Source organism: Arvicola amphibius, chromosome 18 (assembly GCF_903992535.2).
Source record: "Arvicola amphibius chromosome 18, mArvAmp1.2, whole genome shotgun sequence".
Classification (NCBI taxonomy): Eukaryota; Metazoa; Chordata; class Mammalia; order Rodentia; family Cricetidae; genus Arvicola; species Arvicola amphibius.
This window is the reverse complement of record NC_052064.1, coordinates 5,844,707-5,872,703: the sequence shown is the minus strand read 5'-3', so window position 1 is coordinate 5,872,703 and position 27,997 is coordinate 5,844,707. Positions and strand designations below refer to the sequence as shown.

The 27,997-nt window shown below is 44.2% G+C and overlaps 1 protein-coding gene across 1 annotated transcript in view; it reads left to right on the top strand.

Moving 5' to 3' along the window:
• The window catches only part of Reln (reelin), a 429,856-nt gene that overhangs the window by 344,188 nt on the left and 57,671 nt on the right, over positions 1–27,997 (top strand). Inside the window, exons 32-45 of the mRNA XM_038315201.1 lie at positions 1,284–1,442; positions 1,665–1,853; positions 2,371–2,644; positions 3,364–3,504; positions 3,606–3,783; positions 6,831–6,915; positions 7,807–7,989; positions 9,644–9,815; positions 9,914–10,016; positions 11,733–11,962; positions 17,682–17,902; positions 19,949–20,096; positions 22,150–22,408; positions 23,251–23,500. Of these exons, the coding sequence (XP_038171129.1) occupies positions 1,284–1,442; positions 1,665–1,853; positions 2,371–2,644; positions 3,364–3,504; positions 3,606–3,783; positions 6,831–6,915; positions 7,807–7,989; positions 9,644–9,815; positions 9,914–10,016; positions 11,733–11,962; positions 17,682–17,902; positions 19,949–20,096; positions 22,150–22,408; positions 23,251–23,500 (2,592 nt within the window). The remainder of the gene's footprint in view (positions 1–1,283; positions 1,443–1,664; positions 1,854–2,370; positions 2,645–3,363; positions 3,505–3,605; positions 3,784–6,830; positions 6,916–7,806; positions 7,990–9,643; positions 9,816–9,913; positions 10,017–11,732; positions 11,963–17,681; positions 17,903–19,948; positions 20,097–22,149; positions 22,409–23,250; positions 23,501–27,997) is intronic.

Below are 27,997 nucleotides of genomic sequence, written 5' to 3'. Positions count from 1 at the left end.
CACCCAAGTGCAAGGGGCAAGGTCAGCTCTGTCGTCCACCCCAGGTGGTACGGAGTGAAAGGGGAAGGTAGACATCTTTCCCTCACCCTCACCACCGCGTGGCGGATGAGAGGTGCGTAGCCAGCTCCCCCATTCTCACGACCTCAGAGCAGGCTCACCGGCGCCCACCAGCAGGGTCGGCACTACTGTGGTACCCAAGTGGGGTGCGGAGCTTGCTCTCCTGAGTGCTGTAGCCTCAACACCAATTTCATGAATAACTGTGGAATAAGCCATTAGCTGCATACCCTCTGCTTCCTCCCACAGACATGCATTCGTATGATTAGTACCGATTTGAATCCATGTGTATCGTGTGTGTGTGTGTGTGTGTGTGTATGTACATGTGGCCCTCAATCTTATTATCCATAGCAGTTTTCTCCTTTGCTGATCAGTACCCTTCCCCTGTGTCCACTTTTAAAGGACAATGTTTCTTGGAGAAGTAGCGGGGATGCCTGACCCTCTAGCGGGGATGGCTCATGAGGTGCCTGACCTGTTGCGGGGATGGCTCATGAGGTGCCTGACCCTGTTGGGGATGGCTCACGAGGTGCCCGACCCTCTAGCTGGGATGGCTCACGAGGTACCTGATCCTGTTGCGTGTAGGTCCCCAGATCTCGCCACCTTGTGACGGTAGAGGTGGACAGATAAACCCAAGGAGGAGCGGCACAGACAGGAAGGAGAACTGTGCACGGTGTCTCGTTGCTTTACTCTTGAATAATCCAGCCTCATTCGGGTTCCACCAACCTAGGCCCGTAACAATGCGAAGTGCCGCTCTGCCTAACAGACTTCCTTCCCAGTGCTGACTACCCTGCGCTTCAGCAGCAACGAGCACAGCTCGTCTTATGCTAGAGAAGTTAAGATATTTCTTCTGAGAATATAATGACCTGAGACTTTGTAATGCACAGGATAGAATCTGAATTTCAAGTACATGGTCTGGAGCGGGTTTTTATGTCTCCCTCACCAGCCTGCTCATCACCCATACAAAGCTGAGTGTCTTGAAAGGGACTTATGTATTTCTTGTCTTCATTTACTGGGAGCCAGTGCATTAGAAACTGTCAGGAAATTGATGGGCCTTTGAGTCTACTAATTCATGCCTTGGAAGTTAGATGGATGAGTCTGCCTTCTCTGAGACATAATTTGGACTTGCTGCAGTTTTGCTGTTTAAAAAAAAAAAAAAAAAAAAAAAAAAGACTGTTTTCTTGCCTCCCAGAAAGCTGTCATAGCCCTTGAGTTTCTGTCTTCTACCTCAGGGCTTGTTGTTCAGTATTCAAATGACAACGGGATACTCTGGCATCTGCTCCGAGAGTTGGACTTCATGTCGTTTCTGGAGCCACAGATCATCTCCATTGACCTGCCGCGGGAGGCAAAGACACCTGCCACAGCTTTCCGGTGGTGGCAGCCGCAGCACGGTGAGTCGCTGCTCTCTCCGACTTCCTGGTGACTTCTTTCTTAATCACATGGCACCCATATCCAACTTGTAATGTGTGTGTGTGTGTGTGTGTGTGTGTGTGTGTGTTTGTGTTAATTTACCGTTGGTTTCCAGACAATTTGATTTAAAAGCGTGGTCGCGAAGATATTCATATTGTTGTGTAATGAACCTTCTCCAACTGCTGCTGTTTATCTGATTGCAGGGAAGCATTCAGCCCAGTGGGCTTTGGATGATGTCCTTATCGGAGTGAATGACAGCTCTCAAACTGGATTTCAAGATAAATTTGACGGCTCTATAGACTTGCAAGCCAATTGGTATCGAATCCAAGGAGGCCAAGTGGATATTGACTGTGTCTCTATGGACACTGCCCTGATATTCACTGAAAACATAGGTATATATTACGCCACATAATAGAAGGGTATTTGATTAACTACAGGGCTAAATTAGCTAAAACTCAAAAGGAATTTTCTGTTATAAGATTATGCGCCTTAACTTCCTTTGCTGTGGAGGGCAGGGTACACATTGTCCTCTAGAATAGCCCGGTGACCTGGGCCTGTCGGAACTTTCTTTCATGGAACATTGCTGAGAAGGAAGATAACGTAAGGCAGAAACGTATTTATCAGAGGGCATTCTTATAGTGGTCAGTTTGCAAAATTGAGAGTTTATGACTCTGTTAGTCCCTCTGAAGGTAGTAAAGGCCTTTGAATTTGCAGCCTGCAGTGTTTCTGATTCTATGTCATCTGTATAAAAACAGTAAATGTGAGGGAAAAAGCCAATACAACTCTGAGGCGCTGAGCACAAGCCGTTATTTGGGTTTGCTGTGCGGAAGTATTGGTAGCAAGCGTAAGCATCGCAGGAGAGCGCATCATTCCATGATGCGGTTAACCCCTTGCTGTCGTCTTCGGTAGGAAAACCTCGTTATGCCGAGACCTGGGATTTTCATGTGTCAGCATCCAGCTTCCTACAGTTTGAGATGAGCATGGGCTGCAGCAAACCCTTCAGCAGCGCCCACAGCGTACAGCTCCAGTATTCCCTGAACAACGGCAAGGACTGGCATCTCGTCACCGAAGAGTGTGTCCCTCCAACCATCGGCTGCCTGCACTACACGGAGAGCTCAATTTACACCTCGGAAAGATTCCAGAGCTGGAGACGGGTCACGGTCTACCTTCCCCTCGCCACCAAGTGAGGCTTGTCCTTTGACGGCATGTTAGGTTTCTGTCACCTAATTTGGAAATATTGGCAATCCCACCTTCAGTTAAATCATCCTGGGTGCACCCTCATGAACTCACCTAGAGCTGTGGTTCCTGGGAGATTTTAAATCTAATGAAGTTGACAACGAGGATTAGTCATCGTGATTAATATATTCCCAATAGCAGACTATCAACACGGTAGAAAAGAGGGATCACTCTCCAGTTCTTGACTTTAGAAGCATCATGTTGAGAACAAACATAGGATAGGACGTCATATACTCTGAGAAACCGTTAGGGTCAGTGGAATGGAATCCTCATTGCCAAAATGATGTGAGTTCCCAATGTCTTTCTTTGTTGAGCCTTCAATCTTTCCCTGAGCCTAAAGGCAAACACTAAAATTACTTTGAATTTCAAAAACATACATCAAGATCTCTGGATGAGTTTGCGGTGTTACATACGTTAACTTTCCTGGGAGAGAAGTCCTACAATATTTGGAAAGCATGTATTCCGCTCTCCTCGTTATAATCAAGAGGAGAGACCACTTAGTACTTGGTATGAAAGGAAAAGTTTCTCCAAGGACAGAAAACCAGACTATGGAAGAGGGAAAAGGGAAATAAAATAGCTATTCATGCTCCATGCTTACAAAACTGCCTATCAAACCAACAGTGTTTTGTTTGTTTTGTTTAGTTTCTCTGTTTGTTTCTTTTGTAGTTCTCCCAGAACACGGTTCAGATGGATCCAGGCCAACTACACCACAGGAGCAGATTCCTGGGCTGTCGATAATGTTGTTCTGGCCTCGGGGTGTCCTTGGATGTGTTCAGGAAAGGGGATTTGTGATGCTGGACGCTGCATGTAAGTAATAAAGCCCGGTTCCCTTCCTGGCAGTGCCACAGTGAAACTGGTTTGTGGAAGTCGTAATAAATGCTGCTTTTCTCCTCTCGTCTTCTCGGTAGGTGTGACCGGGGCTTTGGTGGACCCTACTGTGTTCCTGTAGTTCCGCTTCCCTCCATCCTGAAAGATGACTTCAATGGGAACTTGCATCCTGACCTTTGGCCTGAAGTGTATGGTGCAGAGAGGGGGAATCTGAATGGTGAGACCATCAAATCCGGAACATCTCTGATCTTTAAAGGGGTGAGTGAGGGTCTGCGTGCTCCTCTATCATCCCTGAGCCTCGCTGCCCCACACGCATACATCCCTGGTCCCGTTAGCATGTTATTTCCTACACAGCTTCTAGGGCACACCCCATTCCGTTCTGTTAGCGCATTCGCTTTTCCTTTAATTCTTCCCCCGTCCCTTGCCTCTTCCATCTTGTCTCCAAGGTAAGGTCTTGTTGTGTCTGCTACATTCATTTTCATGGTCCTTTGGACATAGCATCTTCCCTCTGCTTTGGAGATTGGAGTCTTCTTACTTTCTGCTGGAATACACAAGGGTATATATGTGCGTATTTGTTAGAATTTGGTTACTAAAAGGTAGCATTTCATATTACTGAATTTTTATCTTACAGTGTTTGTTAATGATTTTATGAAATCTTTCCCTTTGTTCAAAAAAAAAAAAAAAACAAAAAACTTCTTCCTGCCAGTAGTCCGATCCTTCCTTACAGGGGACTAGAGGAGACCAGGCCATTAAGTCGTGTTAACTAGCACGCCCAGACCTCGTTAATGTTCCTTTGTATTCCTCCCTAGATGTCTAGTTAGAGAAATGTCTAGCAGAGTGAGACTCTGCTCAGGTGGCACCTCTCCCTGTGTGAATGCCACATCCGTCCCTCTCAGCAAGGAAAAATCGACTAATCTAGGTGTGCAAATGAAGTCCTTGACAGAAGTCTGCATGGGTTTTTACACAGCCTTCATGAGTCATGCCGAGCACTGTGAAAATTAGACACCCTGCAACTTTTCAATTATAGCTTATTGGTGCCAGTTAGCATACTTGCTTGAATCAAGATTCCTCTCAAGTTTTGCATGAACCGAGAGAACAACTCACTGCACTGAGAGGTGTATCCATCCCAAGAGTGCTGATGGACCAGAGACATTGGGACAGCACATTCGTGATGGAAACCCTGGTGTGAGAGGTCAGTCTCTCCTAAGGAGAGCCCATGACCTCCAGCTGCCCCATCCCAAGCAGCTGACTAAGCTGAAGAGCAGAAACTTTCAGAGGCCTTTGTCTGATGAAGTTCCAAGCAACAGCGTTAACCTAGTCTTTAAGACTTACAAGTAGGGAAGGCATGTGGGCTCCTTTCCCTTAGCTACCCAAGTGCAAGAACGGCGAAGCGTCATGTGTCATCCATCAGTTCTGAAAGATGCAGGCAGCTCAGTGTGTGCCATCCAGCAGGTTGCAGTCTGGCCTCCAAAGGCATTCTTCCATGAAAGAGGAAATGATCGTCTTTCTTAGTTGTTAGAGATTTGGAAGTGCTCTCCAGCTACTGAAACAGCTTGTTGGATACAAAAGACTTCTCATATTTGATACAGATAGATACAACCCTCATGAAAGAACCAAAAGGAAACATGTCTATATAAACAGAATCTATAAGCAGGGCAGTAGTGGGCGCACACCTTTAATCCCAGCACTCAGGAGGCAGAGGCAGGCCAATCTCTGTGAGTTCGAGGCCAGCTTGATCTACAAGAGCTAGTTCTAAGACAGCCGTGGTTATACAAAGAAACACTATCTCAGAAAAAAAAGAGAAGAAATAAATCAAGGAAGGAAGGAAGGAAGGAAGAAAGGAAGGAAGGATGAAGGGAGGGAGGGAAGGAGGAAGGAAGGAAGGTTCAATATCAGTGCTGAGCTAGAATATGGCCAGCATGTGAGGAGCCTTTCCAGCTACAAGTCATTCCCAGTCTCCTAGACAAAGCAGTGTAACGTGGGTCCTTGCACAGTGGCTAGGCCTGCCCTTGGGAACAATTTCATATTTATATTCCATAGCCAAGACGGAGGAGTAACAGTCTGTGTCTCAGTGTAAGCAAATGACATTACTAGCTGAATCTCTGAGATGTCTGAGGATGCCACCTTTGTCTGCCACCCGCAGATGCCACCTTTGTTCACAACCCGTGGATGCCACCTTTGTCCACAACCCATGGATGCCACCTCTGTCCACAACCTGTTTTCTCTCTCTCTCTCTCTCTCTCTCTCTCTCTCTCTCTCTCTCTCTCTCTCTCTCTCTCTCTCTCATTTGCAACATGAGAGTAATCTTCCTCTTAGGAATACTTAGCAAAGTGTCCGTTAAAACCCAGCATGTTATAGGCACTCCATGTAAGTTTGTTATTCAGCTGTTAGTCACAGTCATGACAGTCATCTTTGATAAACATGAAGGAGAGGGGAAAATTTACTTTTCCTAACTAATACAGCATTTGGCCTTTAGATGATAATTAGGAAGTCATTTGATGCTGTCTGAGCCACAGACTGCTGAAAAGTCACTTAACTCAGCAGGCTCAGCTGAGAAACTAAAACCTGTTTGGACCTCAGGACTTCTGCATAGTGAAATGTACTGGCTGTCACCACAGCCTTCTACATACATGAACACAGCAGCCTTCTGAGATGTCGATCTCGGGCAACCAGAAATAGTTAATTAGCAGAAAAAAATGACTAAAGCTAATGGGGTCGTTTTCCTCGTTGTGTGGTTTCTCTGCCTGAGTGGTTGCTGTCTAGGCATGGGGACCTGGCTTCCTTCTGCCTTATTTAACTCGAGCAACTGGGGCGTTGTGTCAGCCTGCGTGAGAACCTCCTGGGGCTGGCAGGGCAGGCAAAGCAGTAGTGAGTTCCCAAGACTCCTTGGAGCCCTGGAAAAGTTAGCTATTAGTTGTTTGCCTCCAGCGGGAGCGCTCGGCACGGATTCCTCTTCTCCTCCTCGCTTCTCCCACAACACGCTGCGATCAAATGAGACGGTTTTGAAAACGCCAGCAGTGGACAGTGCTATTGTTTCTCCACCACCTTTAATAATAATCACAAAAAGTATGCATCAGAGGTAGGATAATAAAAATGTGTTGCTTAAACACAGAAAATGAGGGCATTAGGAGAAGGAGGTATCTTCCTTTTGTCCTTTTAAGCTAGATAGAACGTTACTGCTCATCGTATGTAGCGACCGTGACATCTAACCGTGTCACTATTCCCTAGCTGGTAACTGCAGGGTGAGTATATAAAACAGAAGTAATTAAGCAAGTGACAGAGGTTCCTTCCTCTCTTGTTTTCAGGAGGGACTAAGAATGCTTATCTCCAGGGACCTAGACTGCACCAACACTATGTATGTCCAGTTTTCACTCAGGTTTATAGCCAAAGGTAAGCTACTCCCGTGGTATGCATCCTCTTCCTTCATGAAAGTTGCCATGTGCACATTCTCTCCCCCATAAAGAGATAGCCCTTGAGCTTCACTGTTCTCGAGTGATCTTGATTCAAGTTCTTCCTGCCACCGGGGCGCAATCGCTGCTGTTCTAAGCCGTTTAATACAGACGTGGTTACCGTGCTGGCTGGTACACTTACCGTCACGTCCTTGAATGGCCCCGCCGCCGCTGCTTTCTAGCTCCCAGAATTTTAAATTAAAAATTATTAATCTTTGAGCCTTTGGGGTTTATTTTACACATGTGAATGCTTCCAAAGCACTCCTTGGTCTTTCTGACTTCTCATATATAATTAATAATTTTCTTTAAAAATAGTCACTGTAGATATATGGCATTTTCACGTGATTTTTTTTAATCTATATTCCCTTGATTTAAATGTTTCAACATTTGCAAAACTGTGATGTCAGCAGAAGGAATAAGTTTTTACTTGGTGTCTCCTAGATGTAGGAAAGAGAAAGGAAAGGAGGGAGGAGGGGAGGGAGGTAGGGAGGGAGGGAGGGAAGGAGAATGTGTAGGCACATGTGTGCATGTGTTGTGTCACACATATAAGAGAAAGACTGTCTACATTTGGTGTACTTTTTAAAGTATACTCATGTGTGCATGTGTGTCACACACATATAAGAGAAAGACTGTCTACATTTGGTGTACTTTTTAAAGTATACTCATGCACAGGCTCTACCTACAACCACTCCCAGTTGCCACTGAAGCGTCTGGAGCAGAAAGTCTCTGTGTGAATATAAGCAGGCTCACGGGCTGATGCCCCGAGCATCAGCTCGGAGTGGGCCACGTCCTCATCACGGTATGCTGTGTACCTGTGCTGTCTCCTCCCTAGGTACTCCAGAGAGGTCCCACTCCATCCTCTTACAGTTCTCTGTCAATGGAGGAATCACCTGGCACCTGATGGATGAGTTCTACTTCCCTCAAACGACCAGCATACTTTTCGTCAATGTCCCCTTGCCGTATAGCGCCCAGACCAACGCTACAAGATTCAGACTCTGGCAGCCATACAGCAATGGTAAAAATGCATGCATTCTGTTTTGATCAAAACCGACGGCCGCGTGTTAATGTTCTTGTTCCTAAGGCATGGAGAAAGGATGGCCTGAGAGGCACGTGGACTGTGCGCGCCACAAATTTACACGCTTCCTTTTTGACCTCTCTTCATGGAATGTTCAACTCTATGTGTCCTTCTCACCTTGTATGATTGACTGATGAATTCTTGCTTTAGTTTGATTTCATTTCGTTTTGGCTGAGACGTCTTTCCCTCTACCCACAGGCTGGCCCAAAACTCACTAGATAGCTCAGGACGGTTTTAAATTCAATATCCTCCTGCCTCAGCCTCCGAGTTGCCAGGATTATAGTGTGAGCTACAATCAAAAAAAATTTAGGTGTTTTGTTTTGCTTTGTTTACTAATAATCCATCGTTGCCATTAGTGTTCCTCACCAACTGCAACTATGTTTTTGTTGAATTCATTTAGGAATTACCATTCTTCTGAATGGCATTTCATAAGTGAAGCAGACTTATCATAGAATGCCTAGAAAAAGTGGAAGGACCTTAGACCAAACAGGCAGTATCTACATCAGGCCAAGCAGACGACAGAGTCTCACATGTAGACCAAGCAGACGACAGAGTCTCACATGTAGACCAAGCAGACAGAGTCTCACATGTAGACCAAGCAGACAGAGTCTCACATGTAGACCAAGCAGACAGAGTCTCACATGTAGACCAAGCAGACAGAGTCTCACATGTAGACCAAGCAGACAGTGTCTCACATCAAGCATTTCACATTTACAGAAGGTTTTCAGATTTCTAACGTTGGCTATTTCTTAAAGTACTATTACTATTGAATCTAAAAGGCCAGATTTTCCAAAAACATGCCTCTAACTGCCTAATTAAGTACAATTACAATGTATTAAGCAGAAGTAATAGAAATGAGTAGGAAAAATAGCCTTCTGTCTCCAAAATTTAACCTATGTATTTCTTTTATGACTAGTAAGTAAATAAAATAAAATTTCAACATGCTGTAAGATAGATACAATCATGGTAGATTTTTGTTTAAATGGATTCCTATGTAGAAGATGTGAAATTATATAACGTGTACATGTTAAAAATCTATTTTTTACCTGATATTTTATACTCATGAATTTTACTTAAGGATCAAACACAACTCTGAAAAGGAAATATACCCAGTTTCAAAATCCAGACAATGCTGGGCCTCATGTTACATTTGAAATGCTTACTTTATTTTTTTATTATATTCATCAAACACTTTCAAACCAAGACACTAAAGAAAGCTCCTAGAGTTAGGGCCATGAGAGGAGTGAGGAGAGACAGGGGCGGATGGTTTCACTTCCACAAGCCCGCGGCCCTGCTCGGATTAGAAGCCCGGGGCGTGTGCAGAAGCCGCGCACCGGCCCTCCCTGATCTAGCCCGGCTGTTCTGTGCTCTGTCGTCTCATATGGCTGCAAGCTTTATTTTCCTCCCACTTTGATCGCTGTGAACGTGCTGCCATGTGGCTTGTGGGTTTCGTCTGGAAACCATATGCTGAAACTGTTGCCACTCAGCTTCTCCTGCTAGTTGCTTTTTTTTATTTTTCTTTCAATGAGCAAATCCAATTTTCTTATTTGGGGGGAAAAAAAACCACAACTTTATTTCTCCAAAACTCTCTCAGGTAAGAAAGAAGAAATCTGGATTGTGGATGACTTCATTGTGGACGGAAACAATTTGAACAACCCTGTGATGCTTCTGGATACATTCGACTTTGGGCCCCGAGAAGACAATTGGTTTTTCTACCCAGGGGGTAACATTGGTCTTTATTGCCCATACTCTTCGAAGGGAGCTCCGTGAGTATTGAAAAGCTCCATCTGTATTGCTCATTGCTCCATACAAATCAGGAGCAATTCTTGCCTAACCAGTTTCCCTTTGTTTTCCCGATGACCAGCGAGGAAGACTCAGCCATGGTGTTTGTGTCCAATGAAATTGGCGAGCACTCCATCACCACCCGGGACCTAAGCGTAAACGAGAACACCATCATCCAGTTTGAGGTACTGACTCTGTCCTATGGGGAACGCTTTGCAATTTACCTTGAACAAAACCTCGGCAGGAAGAAGGAAGTCTTAGATAATGCCACACACTGTGATTTCCTAGTTTTGTATAAAGTCATGAAAGGTCTGTGGGTCATAAGTTACTTTATTATCGGACCGATTTATTCTACTCCTGTTTGTTTCAGAAATAGAGTTACTTGTAACACAGATTCCCTCCTATCAACTATAGCAAGTGTTGGAATTAATTACTTTAAGATTAAAAAAAATGTGAAGGAATGCTCTTGTGGTCTTGATACTTTTCACAGTTCCCATGTAAAATTTTAATTTCGTAGGACCTAGGTCACTCTAGCAATAGTTGTACGGTAGCAGCAGACATGCAGAATGTTTATCAGACTGTGAACTTGTACATATAAAACACTATTTGACAGTATTAATATACTGACTGTATGCAGTTGCAGTCCTTATATCTGTCAAGAAAGTAAATCCGTAATCGAAGCATTGGCATATTTGAAACCCTTGGGTAAAGTCATCAGAATAAAAGGTTTGTTGTGCCAGCGTTCCAGGTGGTAAGAGACATCGTGCTGGTAGCTGTCGTTCAAATGCTAAGAAAAGGAAGCTTTTTTTTTTTCAAAAGTTCATCAAGTCCCAGGTGCTTATTCATCAGAAGATAGAGAGATAACCACACCCTCCCGACTTTGTGTTCTTCCCCTCCACTCCACTCACTACATATTAATAATCAGTTACCATAATGGCATGATAGTAAGAAAAATATTCTCTGGAAAGATGAGATATGGCGCAGAAGAATTCTCATGCATTTAGCAGAAAAAGGCTTATCAGGAAGGAAGGAGGAGGGAGGGAGGGAGGGAGGGAGGGAGGGAGGGAGGGAGGGAGGGAGGGAGGGAGGGGAAAGGTCAAAGGTTGCAAATTGCCATTAGATTGAAAAAAGAATCTAAATATCCAGTGTCCAACATCCGGGTTAGACTTTTAGGTGCCGTGTTAGGTTAGCATGCGGGTTAGAGTTTAAGATCCTGTATTACATACTGGAAACGACAAAGCAGATCTTAGATTCTCTGACACACACCAGGCACATGCGTGGTGAAGAATACATGCACAGAGTAGCTGCAGAATGAGTGGATTTATTTTCTTAACCATCACTGTCCTCTCACCACGAATGTTACCTCAGAATGCTGTCCATCCTGAATATTTCCAACTTTCGAAAATCTTTCCTGGTGTCAATAATAATGGCAACAGTTGTATTCTGGTTTGTTTTTACATTGAATGTGTGTGGAAGGTGAACGCTTTGGGGGTATTTATAAGGTATCATGAGAAGGAAACAGAAGGTTACTGCGTAGTAAACTGGTAAGGGAGCTGTTGGGAGGGAGAACTCTTTTCATTATTATTTTCTTGACTTGACAATGATTTTAAAAAAAAAAAATGGGCCAAAGGTAAAATCTGGAGTTATCTCAACCTTTCTATTGTCCATTTTATGTTTCTTATAACATGAGAGAAAAAAATTTTATGAGACCTTTTTAGGTTCCTTATGAAGAAAGTGTAATGTAAAGGTAATATATAATGTCACTTGTGCAAAATAGATCTTCCAGAGTTGCGTATTTCAGTGAGACACTTGCCGGGGATTAGATCGGCGCCAGGAAATATGGCCGGTGTCAGGGCTTGCTGCTCCCTGATAATCTGTGCCACTTTTTCTCTCCTCCCAAGATCAATGTCGGATGCTCCACGGATAGTTCATCTGCTGATCCGGTCAGACTGGAATTTTCCAGGGACTTCGGAGCCACCTGGCACCTGCTGCTACCCCTTTGCTACCACAGCAGCGTCCACGTCAGCTCCTTATGCTCCACCGAGCACCACCCCAGCAGCACCTACTATGCCGGGACCACCCAGGGCTGGCGGAGGGAAGTCGTGCACTTCGGGAAGCTGCACCTTTGCGGGTGAGGGGCTGACGCCTGGCACCACGTGGGGTTTTCGTTTGATGATCTGTCACTCACTTGCCCTTTCCAGGAAGAAAATATCACTTTGTATTTCTTTTCGGCTCTCGCTTGAAACAGATCAGTAGACCTTTGAGGCAGGAAAAAGAGACAATGTAGCTTAGCTACTCGTGCATAGTCTAAGGATAAACTGAAGGGATTGCAGTTGCTTGAGATCCCTTTCCCATGCATCCTTCACAAATCAAAAGGAATCAAGATAAAACATATTTTTCTCATTATTTTGACCCTCTCCCATGGGCTCTCACCTCACGCTATAAATACAGTAAAAAAAAAAAAATGCAATGCATTCATACACACCCCCGTGGGCATGAATGGAAGCAGGAAGCCCACAGCCAGTTCTGGGCATCTCATAAAAAGCGTTAGCACTTTCCTCTTGGGTGTTTTTACTTTTTCAACCTCCCTCAGCATTCTTGTAACATTCTACTTGTCTCTTCTGTTGAAAAGCTGCTTGGAGATAAAGGACTTCTCTCGGCGAGAGGAAATGAAGGCAATAGTTTCCAAAAATAAAGTTTATACCATGAGAAAGGGACGGAGAGAGGGGGGTCAACGCAGCAGCCAGCCTAGGAGTCGGTTTCTTTGAGAGAGGGCTTCTCAACCTTCCTAGCTGTGCCCCTTGACATAGTTCCTCATGTTGTGGTGACCCGAACCATAAAATTATATCGTTGCTATCTCATAACTGTAGTTTTGCTACTGCTATGAATTGTAATGTAAATATCTGTGCTTTTCCGACGGTCTTAGGCTACCTCTGTGAAAGGGTCATTCCGCCCCCAAAGGGGTCATGACCCACAGGTTGGGAACGACTGTTTTAAAATAATGTTCATTTTTCTCAGTGTATATCAAAAAGAAGAAAGTACTGCTATCGTACTTTTGAGATGGAACTAGATGTTTCATCCTTGTGTGCGAGCGGGCATAATTAGACCTCTTTTTGTCTATAAACAAAACTAATACTTGGTACTCTTTGCAAAGGTTGAAAGTGCATTTTCAAAAGTTAGCGTTGTCTTGGAGCATAACCCACCCACCCTTCACCACCTCGCTAGAGCAGTTTTCATTATTTGATTATTAAGACCTTGACTACTTCCTGTTGTCTGTGTGGCACTTGATACAGCATGAAGGCAGTGTAGAACACCCAGTGTTTTCTTCACACGCAGCTATCGCTAGACAGAACAACCTCTAGACTCTAAGTGAAAGTCAGAGGGGGTGAGGAGACATTCTGGAGCTCACAGAAATGATAGAACACCACCCGGCTTGATGCCGAACTCATATTGCTCATCAGAGATGTTCACAGAAGAAATAGACAGAGAATAGAGTCTCAGCAAAAAGAAAAACAGGTCTATCTGAAATCAGTCATTTTCCACTTAGAACATGAAAGGATTTTTATCAAAAAGATGCCAGGGACTTTGTGGTCCTTGTTTTTATCATCCTGCCATCAACATCAAATCATGATTCTTGTTTCCTGGAATCCTTGATTCCAAGTCTTCTAAAAAGAAAATCTGAATAGTCAGGTAAGTCAAGAGTTGGGAGAGCACTCCTAGACAGCCTGGGCATGGGAAAGGCCTGGGGATCAACCACTTAGACTCTCTTATGGTCTGACTGTGTCGCCTCAAAATTCACACGATGGAATCCTAGCCCTTAAGGTCATATCATTAGAAAGAGTGGCATTGAGCCATAAATGGGATTACAGCTCTCATTAGGGAGGTCCCAGAAAACCCCTTTGCCTCTTACATCACAGGAAGATACAACTCAGCTAGATAGCATCGAGTATGAACTTTAAAGCAGGTCCTTAGCAGCCCCTGTGCTAGCTCCTTGATCTCCGACTTCTACAGTGATTAAAAAATACGAAATGCCGTGTTATATTTCTGTGACCATTGAAGCAGAGTGAAACACACACTTCAGATCGACTCCGTCATGTGGATGCTGTGATGAAGTGCCCAGTCTCCTCTTCCGTGGGCTTCTGCTTTTCTCTGACTTCCTAGTTAAGAAAGGACCCAAGATAGGCTGTAGCCATGACTGTGGTGTACCGCTTAAGACATGCTTCAGCAAGTTCCCCCATGCAAATAGTCTTCCCTGAAGTCTGTGGAGTCAGCCATGAGATCTGTGAGTGAAAGCAGAGCAGGCTGCCCACACCAGGAGGACCAAACGGCAGGGCCGCGCCTCACCGCAGACTTCTCTGGGCCACGTAAATCATAGCAGCTTATCTCGGACTTGTGTGCAAGGAAAATACAGATATCTCTATTTCATCCACTGGAGGAAATCCATTTTTTGGAATGAAAAAAAGGCCTTCATAATGTAAAGAATTGGGACTGTGTGTTGCTCGTATTCCATGTCATTTTGTTTCTATGAAAAATGATTAAGTTGGTGAGGTGTCATGCCCACACTCAGAATTGTATCAGCCCAAACTATTTTGAGCCATATCTGTGGAGGGAAGAATTTGTCTTCATAATACTGTCTCATCCTTGTCTCAAGAAAAAATTAGGGGGCTGAAGAGATGGCTCAGTGGTTAAGAGCATTGCCTGCTCTTCCAAAGGTCCTGAGTTCAATTCCCAGCAACCACATGGTGGCTCACAACCATCTGTAATGAGGTCTGGTGCCCTCTTCTGGCCTGCAGACACACACACACAGACAGAATATTGTATACTAAATAAATAAATAAATAAATAGCCGGGCGGTGGTGGCGCACACCTTTAATCCCAGCACTCGGGAGGCAGAGGCAGGCGGATCTCTGTGAGTTCGAGACCAGCCTGGTCTACAAGAGCTAGTTCCAGGACAGGCTCCAAAGCCACAGAGAAACCCTGTCCCGAAAAACCAAAAAAAAAAAGAAAAAGAAAAAGAAAAAATTAGTCCTGTTCTTAAAACCCACACAGGCTTGAATTGCTGGAAGGCAAAAGTGAAATTTTCTCCAGCTCAGTGAACCATTCTGTGGTTTGTATTCATCATGAGACATAACAGTAGCATAAATACTAGCTGCTAAGGGATGTGCGTGCGTGCGTGTGTGCGTGCGTGCGTGTGATGCTAACTTACCATTTTCTGTTACTTAATGGACACTGGATACACATGTGGTCACACACATACACAAATAATATGGCTTTGTTTTCAGTGCTAAGTTTTTAGATATTTTTTTTTCCAGACAGGGTTTCTCTGTGGCTTTGGAGCCTGTCCTGGAACTAGCTCTTGTAGACCAGGCTGGTCTCGAACTCACAGAGATCCGCCTGCCTCTGCCTCCCGAGTGCTGGGATTAAAGGCATGCACCACCACCGCCCGGCTTTGTTTTTAGATATTTTTACATTTTAATTAAAATATAATCATATCACTTGCTCCTTCCTTCTCCTCCCTCCAGCCCCCCAATCTCCCCTCCCTCCAGTTCCTTCCATGCCCCCACTCTCAAATCAACAGCCCCTACATAATGTTTATATTCAAAACATGAGTTGAATTTTCACCTAATTTTATTCACATCACCGTTGTGTCTTTCGGTCTAGAGTCTTTTTCTCCAAGAACATCCCAATTGTTTCTGCTTTATGCATTTTTATGATGAGTCAACCCAAGTCCCTATCAATGGAGACAGGGTGATGTACCTGAAATTTCAAGTGTGTATTTTAAAGAGAAGATCCTCTGAACCGGCTGGCTTGGGAGAGCAGGTGCTGACATTTGCAAGGAGGATGACAATGGGAATTTTTCAAAGTAAGATTTCAGCCGAAGGGAAGCACAGCCAAAGCAGGCTAGAGCTCATTTGTCACAGCCCTTGCGGTTTCTGTGCCAAGGTGGGCGAACACTAACAAATGCCCAGCCGAGGTGGCTCATCTGTATGCAGAACATTTGAATAAATAAGTTCAAAAAAAAAATCCATGTAGGCTTTCATTAAAAGGAAAACTCCAAGCGTTTCCCTCAGCTCAGCAGTCTGAGAGTTCAAAAGGTAAGGAGTACTTTTGCCAAGACTAAACTTTGGCAAGTCTAGGAGAACCTGGTTTAATTATGTATCGGCATGGGGGGGGGGGTATTTTGAGCTCCCGATATAAACAATGAACCTCCATGTGAGAACCTAACTACATCTGCCTTATTCTCTGCCGTGCTGCAGAAGCTTCACAAACTTCCTTCTCTTCACCCGTGCCCAACCCCAGTGTTTCAGTTCTAATCTGTTTCTCAAATGAAAACTATCTAGAATCATGGGGCACAAAAGGAAGTGCCCAGGATCTAGTCAATGCCCATCTTCTCTAAAATAATTCTGTCTTCTTTGAACTGAGTGTTAGACATGTTTTAAAAACATGTTATTCTGGACTTTCAGTTAATCTAGTTAAATACATAGATTATTTCCAGTGACATCATTGTCACCAATAACATTATAAGATAATCCGTTTGCTAATTTCAGTGAGTGATGACTTGGGGAACTGTGGGCAGTGTGGTAGGTGGTTGGTTGGTTGGTTGGGTTAGTTTTGAGGGTTTCATTTTTTTTAAACAGGGTCAATGCTGACCTAGAACTCTCTCTATATCCAGGCTGACCTCAAACTCATGGAAGGCCTTCTATCTCCATCTTTCAGGTGCTGAGATTACAGGTGTGATCCACCAAACCAGGCATATTTGCTTTTTTTAATCTAAAAAAGCAAAAATGAGCATAAGAACCAGTAAACCAAAATCAAATTTGATTTTCTGACCTTTTTCTCTTAAAATTGACTGAGCGCCTACTGTGTCAGAAACACTATGCTGGGCACCATGAAAGGGTATAATAACGGAGGCATGAACGTTAGCTGCTACAAGCTCTCTGCTGATAGAAGACATTGGCGTGTTTTTAAGTAATTCCAGTTGTTCCAGTTGTAGTACTGTAATGATGGAAATGCCATCACCATTGCGGAAAAGTACCCATATACCTAAGACCCAGCAATTCCACGACCATCCTTCCCAGAACCGAAAAGGACTTTAACAAACACTCCCCATATGTTCACAGCAGCCCTGTTCTCCACAGCCCAAAGGTGAGAACACTCAAACCAATGAATGAGTGAGCTGAAAAATCCCCATAAATCCCTGTGATAGAGCATAAGAGGAGGAACGTCTGGTACTTGCTGGAAGTGAATGGCCCTTGAAGACATTAACACTGAATGAATGTCGCTGAACACAAACCATATGTTGCATGGTTTCATTGCTGTGGCAGACTCAGAGTGGGTACATCCACAGAGACAGGAAGGGCGCTTGGCGGTTGCCTGGGAAGAGAAAATGTGGAAAGGCTGCTGAGGTTTTCTTCAGGGTGCAGAAATGCCTTGGAACTCGATAAGGGTAGACAGCATTGGTGGTGTATAAATGTCACAGAATTGCATTTTAAGTGGATCAGGGTTGAGTTTATATTTCATGGGGTTTTTTTTGGATAGTTATGCAGAATGTTGACAGTAGAGAGAAGTCTTCACCAAGAGAGCTGGTGTTGGAAGGGTAGGAAGATCAGGCGCAGTTTTCACTAACTGGTAAAATTCAGAAGATTCTAGAGAAACAGTGACCCTACTCTCAAAAGAAAAGTTGCATTGTACTGAAATGGCAAGTCTCATTTTCTTCTCTTTTCTTTAACGGTGTTTCCTTCCTCTTGAGTTGATATATAAGTAGGAATTTCCATTGTTTGTGGACCAGATGTGCCAAAGATGTATTGTTCCCTTGAGTAACTTTGAGCCCCTCATGCCTTGTTTTCCAGGTCTGTGCGTTTCCGATGGTACCAGGGATTTTACCCTGCCGGCTCACAGCCCATCACATGGGCCATCGACAATGTCTACATTGGTCCCCAGTGCGAAGAGATGTGCAGCGGGCATGGGAGCTGCATCAATGGGACCAAGTGCATCTGTGACCCAGGCTATTCGGGTCCAACCTGCAAAATAAGCACCAAAAATCCTGACTTCCTCAAAGACGATTTTGAAGGTAAGCTTCTCTCCTAAATTCTAAATTTGCATGTAAGCCCAAGCTGTGGTGGTGATTTAACTGCTCGTGCATATTTTAATAATTACTGTTACAACCGCAAATACATGAAAGTCCATTTCTTTCTGAATTGATAGGGCTATATTTGAAACCATGGTTAGTCAGGGAGAATAAGGCTTTAATTGATAACTAAAGGTTATTTTCACCATGTTTTTGTAAACTTTCTTCTATTTTTCAACATCTATGTTGGATCGTTAATATCCTGATACTAATGATGAGATAAGCTCATGTGTATACATGAGAATCTATAAGAAAAAAATAAAACAAATTTTTAATTAATTCTATTTAAATAATTATTTTTAGCTTTTAAAATACATTTGTTAGTTCTTTGAGAGTTTTGTACCACGTGTTTTGATATTCACCTCCCTGCTCCAACACTCCCTAGGTCTACCCATCCACCATCTTCCCTTCCCACCCAGCTTTGAATCCTTTAGTTACCAAGTTTCTACTGCCCCAACAGTCTTGAATGTGGGGCCTTCCATTGGGGAGAGGTTTTACCAGGGGCTGTACTCTTAGAGAAACATGCCTCTACCTCTCAACAATGGCATCTGCTGTTGGCGTCTTGGCTAGGGTGACCCTTCACACCCAACTCCCTTCTTCTTTGTGCTGGGACTTGGCTGGCTGGGCATGCTCGGGTCTCGTCCATCCTGTCACAACGACTATATCTGCGCCACTTTTTGTTCCACATATAGTTTCTGACAAATGCCAATTGAGAGAATATTTCCAGAGGATAAGCTTGGATATAGGAATGAATTTTTCAGAAATCCAAGTTCTGTCAACTCTTCAGGCGACCCCTCCTCCTTTCCACACCTTGATTTAATACCCAGAAATTGACATCACCACGTGGGATAATAGTGTTACAACAGAGAAAAAAAAATGTTATAAACTAACAATCGGGGGGCATCTAAATTGTAGATGCACTATTCCCAAACATTAGATTAAACATCTTCATATGGTGGTCGAATATACCACCATAATCTATGTTAATGTAATCAGACTAAAAAACTTCATTTTTCTCTATTTTCTATAAGACTTTTAATATATTCATGGTTTTATAATACAAATTAAAACCAGATTTAGGTACAAACATAAGATGAAACATTATACTGCCATAAAACATTTGAACTGTTAACAGATGGCACAATGTATATATATATATATATATATATATATATATATATATATGAACCTTGGAAATAATACAATAAATAAAAGAAACTAGACAAATACATGCATTGTATGTTCTGTTTGTGTGAAACATACCAAATAAGTCACTCCTTGGAGGTAGAAAACAAAGTGGCTAGTTGCCAGAGATGCAGGAGAGAAGGATGCTTTTTGGTCTAGGCTTTCATCCTTGGGGGATGAAAACCTTAAAGCAGTTGCTAGCGAAGGTTTTACATCAGGAATATACTGCATGCCCTTGGATTATTCGCGGTTAAATTGTTAATACAGTAAACATGTTCTGTGCATTTTACCATAATGAAAGAACAGACCACCTCTAAGGTGCATATCTGAGTAGATTTGAGAACTGGCTTTGAAAGACATCCAACAACAACTATTAAATTGTGTTTAAATTTCTTTAAATTTAAAAAAAAATTATCTTTAAAAGATACTGTGTTATTCCTCGGACACTGCCCTTGCATTAGAGTGGAGACATCGGGGGTGGGGTGTGCCCTCCGTGTCTCTCTTCTGGCTTCACCCACTTCCTGATAACCAGTTTTCCCCCTTCTGTTTGATGTGGAGGGGCTAACCTGGGTGAGCCACAGATACCTGGGAAATGACCCTCCTCCGATGTGTGACCCTTTGTATTAGTCAAGGTCAAAAACTTTCAAGAAGTTCCTACTATAAGAGTCCTTTTGTCCCCCAAATGACTTCAGTGTCTATGGCTTTGCATTTTTAAACTGCATGACACGTTGGTCATGTTTCTTTGAAAATATAACGCAGCTGCACTTAGGGCCACGGGTAAAACCACGTTTTCCACTTCCGCAGGTCAACTGGAGTCTGACAGATTCTTGCTGATGAGTGGTGCGAAGCCTTCCAGGAAGTGTGGGATCCTGTCCAGTGGGAACAACCTCTTTTTCAATGAAGACGGCTTGCGCATGCTGGTGACTCGGGACCTGGACTTGTCACATGCCAGGTAACTGTAGCCTGCAATCACGGACATAATCAAAGCAGAAGCAGGGATCTCTCTGGGGCAGTACCTTCCATGCTGATGTTAGACTTCTCTGCTCAGAACTCCAGATGTGAAACACAGCTAAACAGCAGCAGCAAACCTAATATCTGATATTGGATAATCCAGAAAAATAACAATATTTAACTTACTCTAACTTCAAGAAAATCATATTGCATCTTCTTTATCCACCTTCTGCTGACTACTTTCATCAGCTCTTGAACTCTGGAGAAAATATGCACATTTATTCTATCATCTTAATAAGAAGCTCAGTTGAAGTGCAATGCATCCTCAAGTTATTCATGATTCATTTTATCTCCATTAGCAAATTTCGTTGAGCATATTTTCAGTGCAGTCTTAGTCTCTGTAAGTCCGAGGCTTCGCCAACATTGTGAGAAGTCATTTTCTAAATTGAGCATGCTCACTCAGAGAAAGCATTTTAAGCTGGCTCGGAGGATTATGTCCTGTCACAGTGTATATCCCTCGATGGCTTGACCAGCCAAAACCTTAACCGCAAAACATAAGATACAGCTTAACGCATGTAAAATGCAACCCCTGACCTATTTTTAAATGAACAAGGCAAACAGGTTTATTTGTAAAAACATTTCCCAGTGCTTTAAAATGCATCCTAACATCCCATCTTTCTCCTGGCTCTCTCAATTATTGATCGTAAATAATACAATTCACGAAAGTACAATTCTATCTGAAACAATTGTGTAGTTACTGAAAGCAAACCTTTATTCTACTCCATCCTAATGCACGCGGTTTAATTCGATATTCTTCATGTCAGATTTAATGGCAGCCAAGTTCTCTAATTTAGAAGTTAATTAAGTTTTTCTGAGTAGTAATTTGGTGTTTCTATCACTAAATTAATGTAAACATCTTTCCAATACAAGCAGATAATATACCCAGTTTTTCCTCGGTAAATACCGTCTTTATTCATGTAGGCATCGCTAGGCACTAACAATGTGTGTTTTCATTAATCAGATGTTAAAAGCTGCATTCTATAGCTCAGCCAGTTGCATGCTGGGTGGGATTTGCATATATTGACCTTAAAATGTTCAGCATAAGATCGCAGTGTTTGCAGAGCCACGACATAAATAGGTAGAATTTGGGAAACTGGGAGAGATGAATGGCGTTGTGTATGATACTGATAACATTTATTATCAGTCCTGTTACATTACTGAGTACGTATGTTGAATTTGACATGAAATTCATTCTGCTTTACCGGTCAAGACAGTGGCCAGACCGGGCACCAGTAGCTTGCCTGCCAAAGATAACATGTGAACCAGTTTTCCTTGGCACCCCAGCTGCTTGCTGCCACTCTGTCCACCTCCCTGCCAGCTAGGAAAGCTGCCACTGGCCGGCTGCCACAGTTCTCAGTGCCCAGTATCACTGGTACCCAGACCCAGCAACAGTCAGAGTCTGGCTCAGCCCACCAACATCCCACACTCACCCTCTCCCTCCCCCGGTACAAAAGACATAAAAGAGGCCTAGGCTTAGCACAGCTCTTCCAAACATGGCCTGCTCTCCTGAAAAGAGGAGCTACCACGGCTGAATTTAGATGTGTCTCCTAAAGCCAGTGATACAAGATCCGCAAGGCTTGTATGGATGGATGACTTTTCCGTTCTTCTAGTTTCAAATACTAAAGACTGAAATCCAGTTGTCTTCACCAGACAACAATACACTCTCAGACTTGAACAGCCTTTGGATCTCTCCCAGCATCTTATAAAGTAGCCAAAGAATGCAATGGCATTCAACTCCACTTTCCCCAGGCCCTTTGGAAAAGAAGAGATGCACACACAAATAGAGCCAGAAATGCCGTTTTTCACACTGCGCCTTTAATTAACTCTCATTCACATTAGAAAGGAAAGTTAAGCTTCGAAGTGATTGTTTTGGACGCTCATTAAATTGTCATGTTTATTAAAGCCGCCCTACACCGCCCAGGGTGCTTGCCTTTTGTTAAGGATGCGAATTTTTCTTTGAAGTCAAAGTCTACAGTAAAGTCTTCTGGTGTCAGATTTGTGCAGTTCTTCGTGAGACTGGGCTGTGGTAAAGGGGTCCCAGACCCCAGGAGCCAGCCCGTGCTTCTACAGTATTCTCTCAACGGTGGCCTCTCCTGGAGTCTTCTTCAGGAGTTCCTTTTCAGCAACTCCAGCAACGTGGGCAGGTACATCGCCTTGGAAATGCCCCTGAAGGCCCGCTCTGGTTCCACGCGCCTCCGCTGGTGGCAGCCATCTGAAAATGGGCACTTCTATAGCCCCTGGGTGATCGACCAGGTCAGTCCCTTCAGAATTATCTGCTTTAACTTTTATGACCTTAGAAAGCCCCATCATCCAAATGCGGTGCTGGTGGAAGCCTGGACGGATGGTTGAATGACTTGCCCAAGGGCACACGGCTAGATTAGATATGGTGTTTAACTTTCCTTTCATTCTCTATACCCCCAATTGCCTATGCCTATAAAAGTCAATGGCACAACAGAAGGCCTAGGTCGAGCTCAGAGAAGATGCTGCCATATGGACAGAGGGACTTTATCAAGCGTGAGACAAGGTTATAATTCTCTGAAAAAGAGAGCATGCAAATTAGCATTGGGGCCACATGCAGTTGGTTGCAAATCCTCTTTTCCAGCCTTTTGATGAAAAATAAATAAATAAACCTCCCCCCCCCCCGCCCCAACATCTTTCTGGACTGCTGTAAAGGATCTTCATACATAATACAGCGTATCAAACAGAATTCAGAGACCCTGTTCGCCAACAGTCGAGCTCAAGCAGAGAATCACAGCTGAAATGCCTCGGGGCGTGACTATCCTTAAATAGAAATAATCACAGGGAAGCCAAAATTTTGTCCTCCCAGCTTGGCGACGTGTGCTTTCCAAAGGCACAAGATGGCCCACAAACGGCTGTGGATGGCTTGGTCAGGCCTTTGGTTTGTTTTCTGCAACTCCTTGCCAGATGGGCAAGCAGATCCCAGAAACAAGAGCATTCTCAAAGGTCCCCAGCACGATGCTATCGTACAACACCCATTCTGAGGCAGCTGAGGGATCAAAAACAAACAAACAAAAACGACTGCACTCTCCCGTACGCTAAAACCAAACCATGGGGTGTTTTAAAATGCATTTCAGATTCTCATTGGAGGAAATATCTCTGGCAATACAGTCCTAGAAGATGATTTCTCAACCCTGGACAGCAGAAAGTGGCTGCTTCATCCGGGAGGCACCAAGATGCCCGTGTGTGGCTCCACAGGCGATGCCCTTGTCTTCATTGAAAAGGCCAGTACCCGCTACGTGGTCACCACGGACATTGCCGTGAATGAGGACTCATTCCTGCAGATAGATTTTGCTGCCTCCTGCTCAGTCACGGACTCTTGCTATGGTAAGTACTCCACACGCCGAGGGCCAGAAGCCTGAGTTCCCGTGGCTGTGGGTACCGTTCAGAACCTCTGTCGTTGAGTTAACAGGATGACTTAGTAAAGTGGGGGGACTGAGTTCAGTGTCCCAGCACCCACATAAAAAAGCCTGAGCATGGTTGTGTGTTCCTGAAATGCTACACAGGGAAGGCAAAGACAAGCAGATCTCCAGAGCTGACTGGCCAGCCAGTTGGATTAATCAATGCGATCTGAGCTCAGTGACAGTCCCCATCTCAAAAAGTAAGTTGGAGAAGTAATTAAAGAAAGCACTCAGTGTCGGCCTCTGGCTTACACACACATCTACAAGCACATATATGAATACCACACACGCGCGCGTACACACATACACACACACACAGTTCAATACCTAAGTGCTAATGTTAAGTACACAAATGATCACAAGACATTTTAAGTTCTTGAAATATCCTTGAAGCTTTAATTTTTCTCGACAATTTTCTATTGTAAATAGAGTATATTTTTGAAAACATGGTGACTACCTCGGGATGTAGCTTAGTTGGAAGACTGCTTGCCTAGCATACATGAAGCCCTGAGTTCACTCCCCAACCCTGTGTAAAATGTGCGTGATAACACGTGCCAGTCATCCAAGCCCTCAGGAGGAAAATACAAGCAGCCATTGTTGCAGTTTTTGACCTGTCACCTGAATTTGCAGACCCCGGGGAATTACTGAGGAGTTGCAGACCTATGCCACCTCCCAGGGCGCCTCTGAGGGACCACAGTCCTGTGCCACCTTCCAGGGCACCTCAAGGCTGATAGGGACCCTTGTCTGTCTTAGATTAGAGGGCTTGGGAATTTGAGGAGCTTGGCTACTTTCAAGTTTTCATGGGACCAGATTTTGATATTCCTATGATTTTGAACCTAGGAAGAATCCCAGAAATATTCTTTGTACTTCAAACACAGTTGACACCAGTCATAGTGGGAGGGAAGTGGCAGAACTTGTGAAAGGAAAGATGGACCAGCAGAAGGTGCATACTCTGATTCAGTAGGTGCATTCTGTTTGAAGAGTCGCCTCAAGAACATAGAATCCAGCAGATGACTGGGGAAAAATGTTCTACGGAGCGAACCTAATGTCACGCAAAGTCAGGACAGGGAGAGAGGATGAATGGCTGTCCCTTCAAAGAGGGTAGCGTTTGACAAGAGCTAAGTCTCCCATGGATCTTTAGGCTGTAGTAGGTTTGCCCCCAGGAAAGCAGTAAACAAAGCTCCCCCAGCCCCCAGGGAATCTGGGAGAGCAAAGCATCCTGGCCCTAGAAGCAGAAGTACCCTTGCTACTCCAGAGTCCTCATCCTCCAGTAACTTAGAGCCGGCGAAAATAACAAAGGAGTAAGTAGCAGCAGCACCAGGACTAGCTTTGGTCCTCATAACCAGCTGTGTGTGCTTCTCCCACAGGCGGGCACAGGCTCCCGGGAGGGGCAGTAAGTAAGAAAATGGAGGACAGAGTAACTAAGTCGAGGGAGCCACAAAGTTTGAAGGACTTTAAAGAGCAGGTACAGAAATTTGTGCTCAACAGTCATAGATGATAGACTGTAAGTACAGAGGGGTGTAGTCCTAATTTCTGTTCTGTTGCTGTGGTAACAACCCTGACAAAACCATCTTAGGGAAGAAAAGGGTTTATTTCCTCTCACAGTCCCAGGTTACAGCCCATCATGGCGGGGACAACAAGACAGGGACATCAGATAGCCAGGTCACACTATAGTCAGAGCACAGAGAGACAGGGACATCAGATAGCCAGGTCACACTATAGTCAGAGCACAGAGAGACAGGGACATCAAATACCCAGGTCACACTATAGTCAGAGTGTAGAGAGACAGGGACATCATATAACCAGGTCACGCTATAGTCAGAGCACAGAGAGACAGGGACATCAGATAGCCAGGTCACACTATAGTCAGAGCACAGAGAGACAGGGACATCAAATACCCAGGTCACACTATAGTCAGAGTGTAGAGAGACAGGGACATCATATAACCAGGTCACGCTATAGTCAGAGCACAGAGAGACAGGGACATCAGATAGCCAGGTCACACTATAGTCAGAGCACAGAGAGACAGGACATCAAATACCCAGGTCACACTATAGTCAGAGAACAGAGAGACAGGGACATCAGATAGCCAGGTCACACTATAGTCAGAGCACAGAGAGACAGGGACATCAAACAGCCAGGACACACTATAGTCAGAGCATAGAGAGACAGGGACATCAGATAGCCAGGTCACACTATAGTCAGAGCGTAGAGAGACAGGGACATCAGATAGCCAGGTCACACTATAGTCAGAGCACAGAGAAACGAGTGTGTCTGTGCTCTTTTGATTGTTTGCTTGATCAGTGCTGTTCCTCCACTCTTGTATAGTTCAAGACTCTGCCTAGGGGATGGCACTGCCCACAGCTGTCTGGTTCTTCTTCTATCAGCCACTTTAAGGCAATCCCACAAGCCAACCTACTGCAGACAATTGCCCATTGGGTCGTTTTTACCAGGTGATTTTAGGTTGTGACAGAAAGTTACTCATCACGAGAATTGTAATGTTTTAGGAGATTTCAGCTCTGTGAAGGTAAACAGAAAGGAATCCTAGGAAATAAGGTAGAGCAGTGATCTCCAATGGGGCCTCAGGGAGGACGGTGATAGGGTACCGTGCTGTCATCAAGAGAAGCAGAAAAGACAAAGGCAACATGAGACAGTGAAAACAACCAAATCTACCAGGGATAAGAAGTGGGCTCAACACCGGGAACTCAACAAAGGAGTCAACTTTTGGAAGTGATGTCTAAATCTCAAACCCAGAGAAAGAGTGTCAAAATTTCATCCTTGCTGAAGTATAGTGGTTACTAAAATTCGTTTGTTTCTGGGAGGAAGTGGTGCGGTTTTCTTGGTTCTGGTGACAGTACTTCTTGGACCCGTAAGAAGGACCTGTCTAGACTGCTCTTCACAATGTATTCAGCGTCCAGTGTTGTGCCATAATCAGTAAGCACTGGCTGACTGAGTCAAATCAGTTTGGAGACATAAAACTGGTAGGTGTTGTTGCAGCCCGAGTGTGTATGTATGGAATAGGAGGCCAGAGAGATGTCTGGGGGAATGTGCAAAGCTCCCCTAGAAAGCGAAAGAGTCAGCGTGAAGACAGGATGCCTGGAATAATGATCTCAACTAAAAGAATCAGAGAGCGATCAATAATGTCTGAGACCATAAGGACACACACAATGAAGGCTGAGCCCATTGTCCGTACCTAGAAAGCTTCAAGGAGCATAAGGCCTCATGTTGGCCACACAGAATCACCTGGGGCTCTTCAGAGCTCCTGACCCCGGGGCCAGGGGCCAGAAGGTTTAGGGAGACACTGGCCTTGAAATGCAAGCACCGAGAGTTTCTCAAGTTACCCAAGGAGTTTGAGTGTGCAGCTAAGATTGAAAGGTACCTAAGGAGTTTGTTTCAGTGTGTGGCTGAGATTGAAAGCCGTTGCCTTAGAGCACGCAGTTCAGCAGCTTATAAAGCACTTGTAGCCAGCAGAGCAGCGAAGCCGGGGAAAGCTGCCTGTTTCAGAGGAAGAAAAGGGAAGGAGAGAACTACCCTTCTGCAGACCCCAGCCTGACTGCTGCGTTTACACAAGTTCCATGACTTTCAGATGTCTCTTTATGCGTCCTTGGCTCCCCGGTGTGCTCCGTTGTGTAGGCCAGTGAAATTAAACACATAAGGAGTGAGGCGGCTTCTCAGAAGTGCCGTTTTTCACGAGAGCAGAATGGACGTAACGGGCCCGAATTTTTTTTTGTGGGGTGGTCAGAATCTAAAAGACTGGGGTTAGAGAGATGACTTGGCGCTGAGAGAACTTGCTGCTCTTACAGAGGAGGGAGATTTGGTTCCCAACACCTGCCTTGGATGGCTCACAACCGTCTGTACCTCAAAAGAGGATCCTCTTTTGGCCTCTATGGGCACCCACACAGACGCGCGCGCGCACATAAAAATAATTCTGTCTAAAAATTTTGAAGAGTGCTCACATATTTTGCATATTTAAAAAGAGATCATTAGCATTGACAAAAAAGACATGAGATTGAGGGGGACAGAGACTGAGGGGTTTCAGTGAGAAGGACGAGACAGGGTGTTGAGTGGACGGGACCAGAGTCACCGTGTAGAGCATGTAATACATTGGCTGCTCATATACGCATAGCAGTATATGAACCAATAACTTGTATTTTTTTCTAAAAGGTTCTCATTATAATGAGTGATTTGGGGAGAGTCGTTTTCTTTCACTTGTTTATATCTCCCTTAAAAGGAGCTTGTAGTTCAACATTATTAAAATTAGCAGTAATGGCCAGGCCTTGTGGTCCACATCTTTAATCCTAGATCTCTGGGAGGCCAGCCTGATCTACACAGTGAGTTCCAGGACTGTGTGAGAGACCCTGTCTCTAAAAGACAAAAAAAATAAAACAAACAAAAAAGCAAAAATAAATAGAGATATAAACCA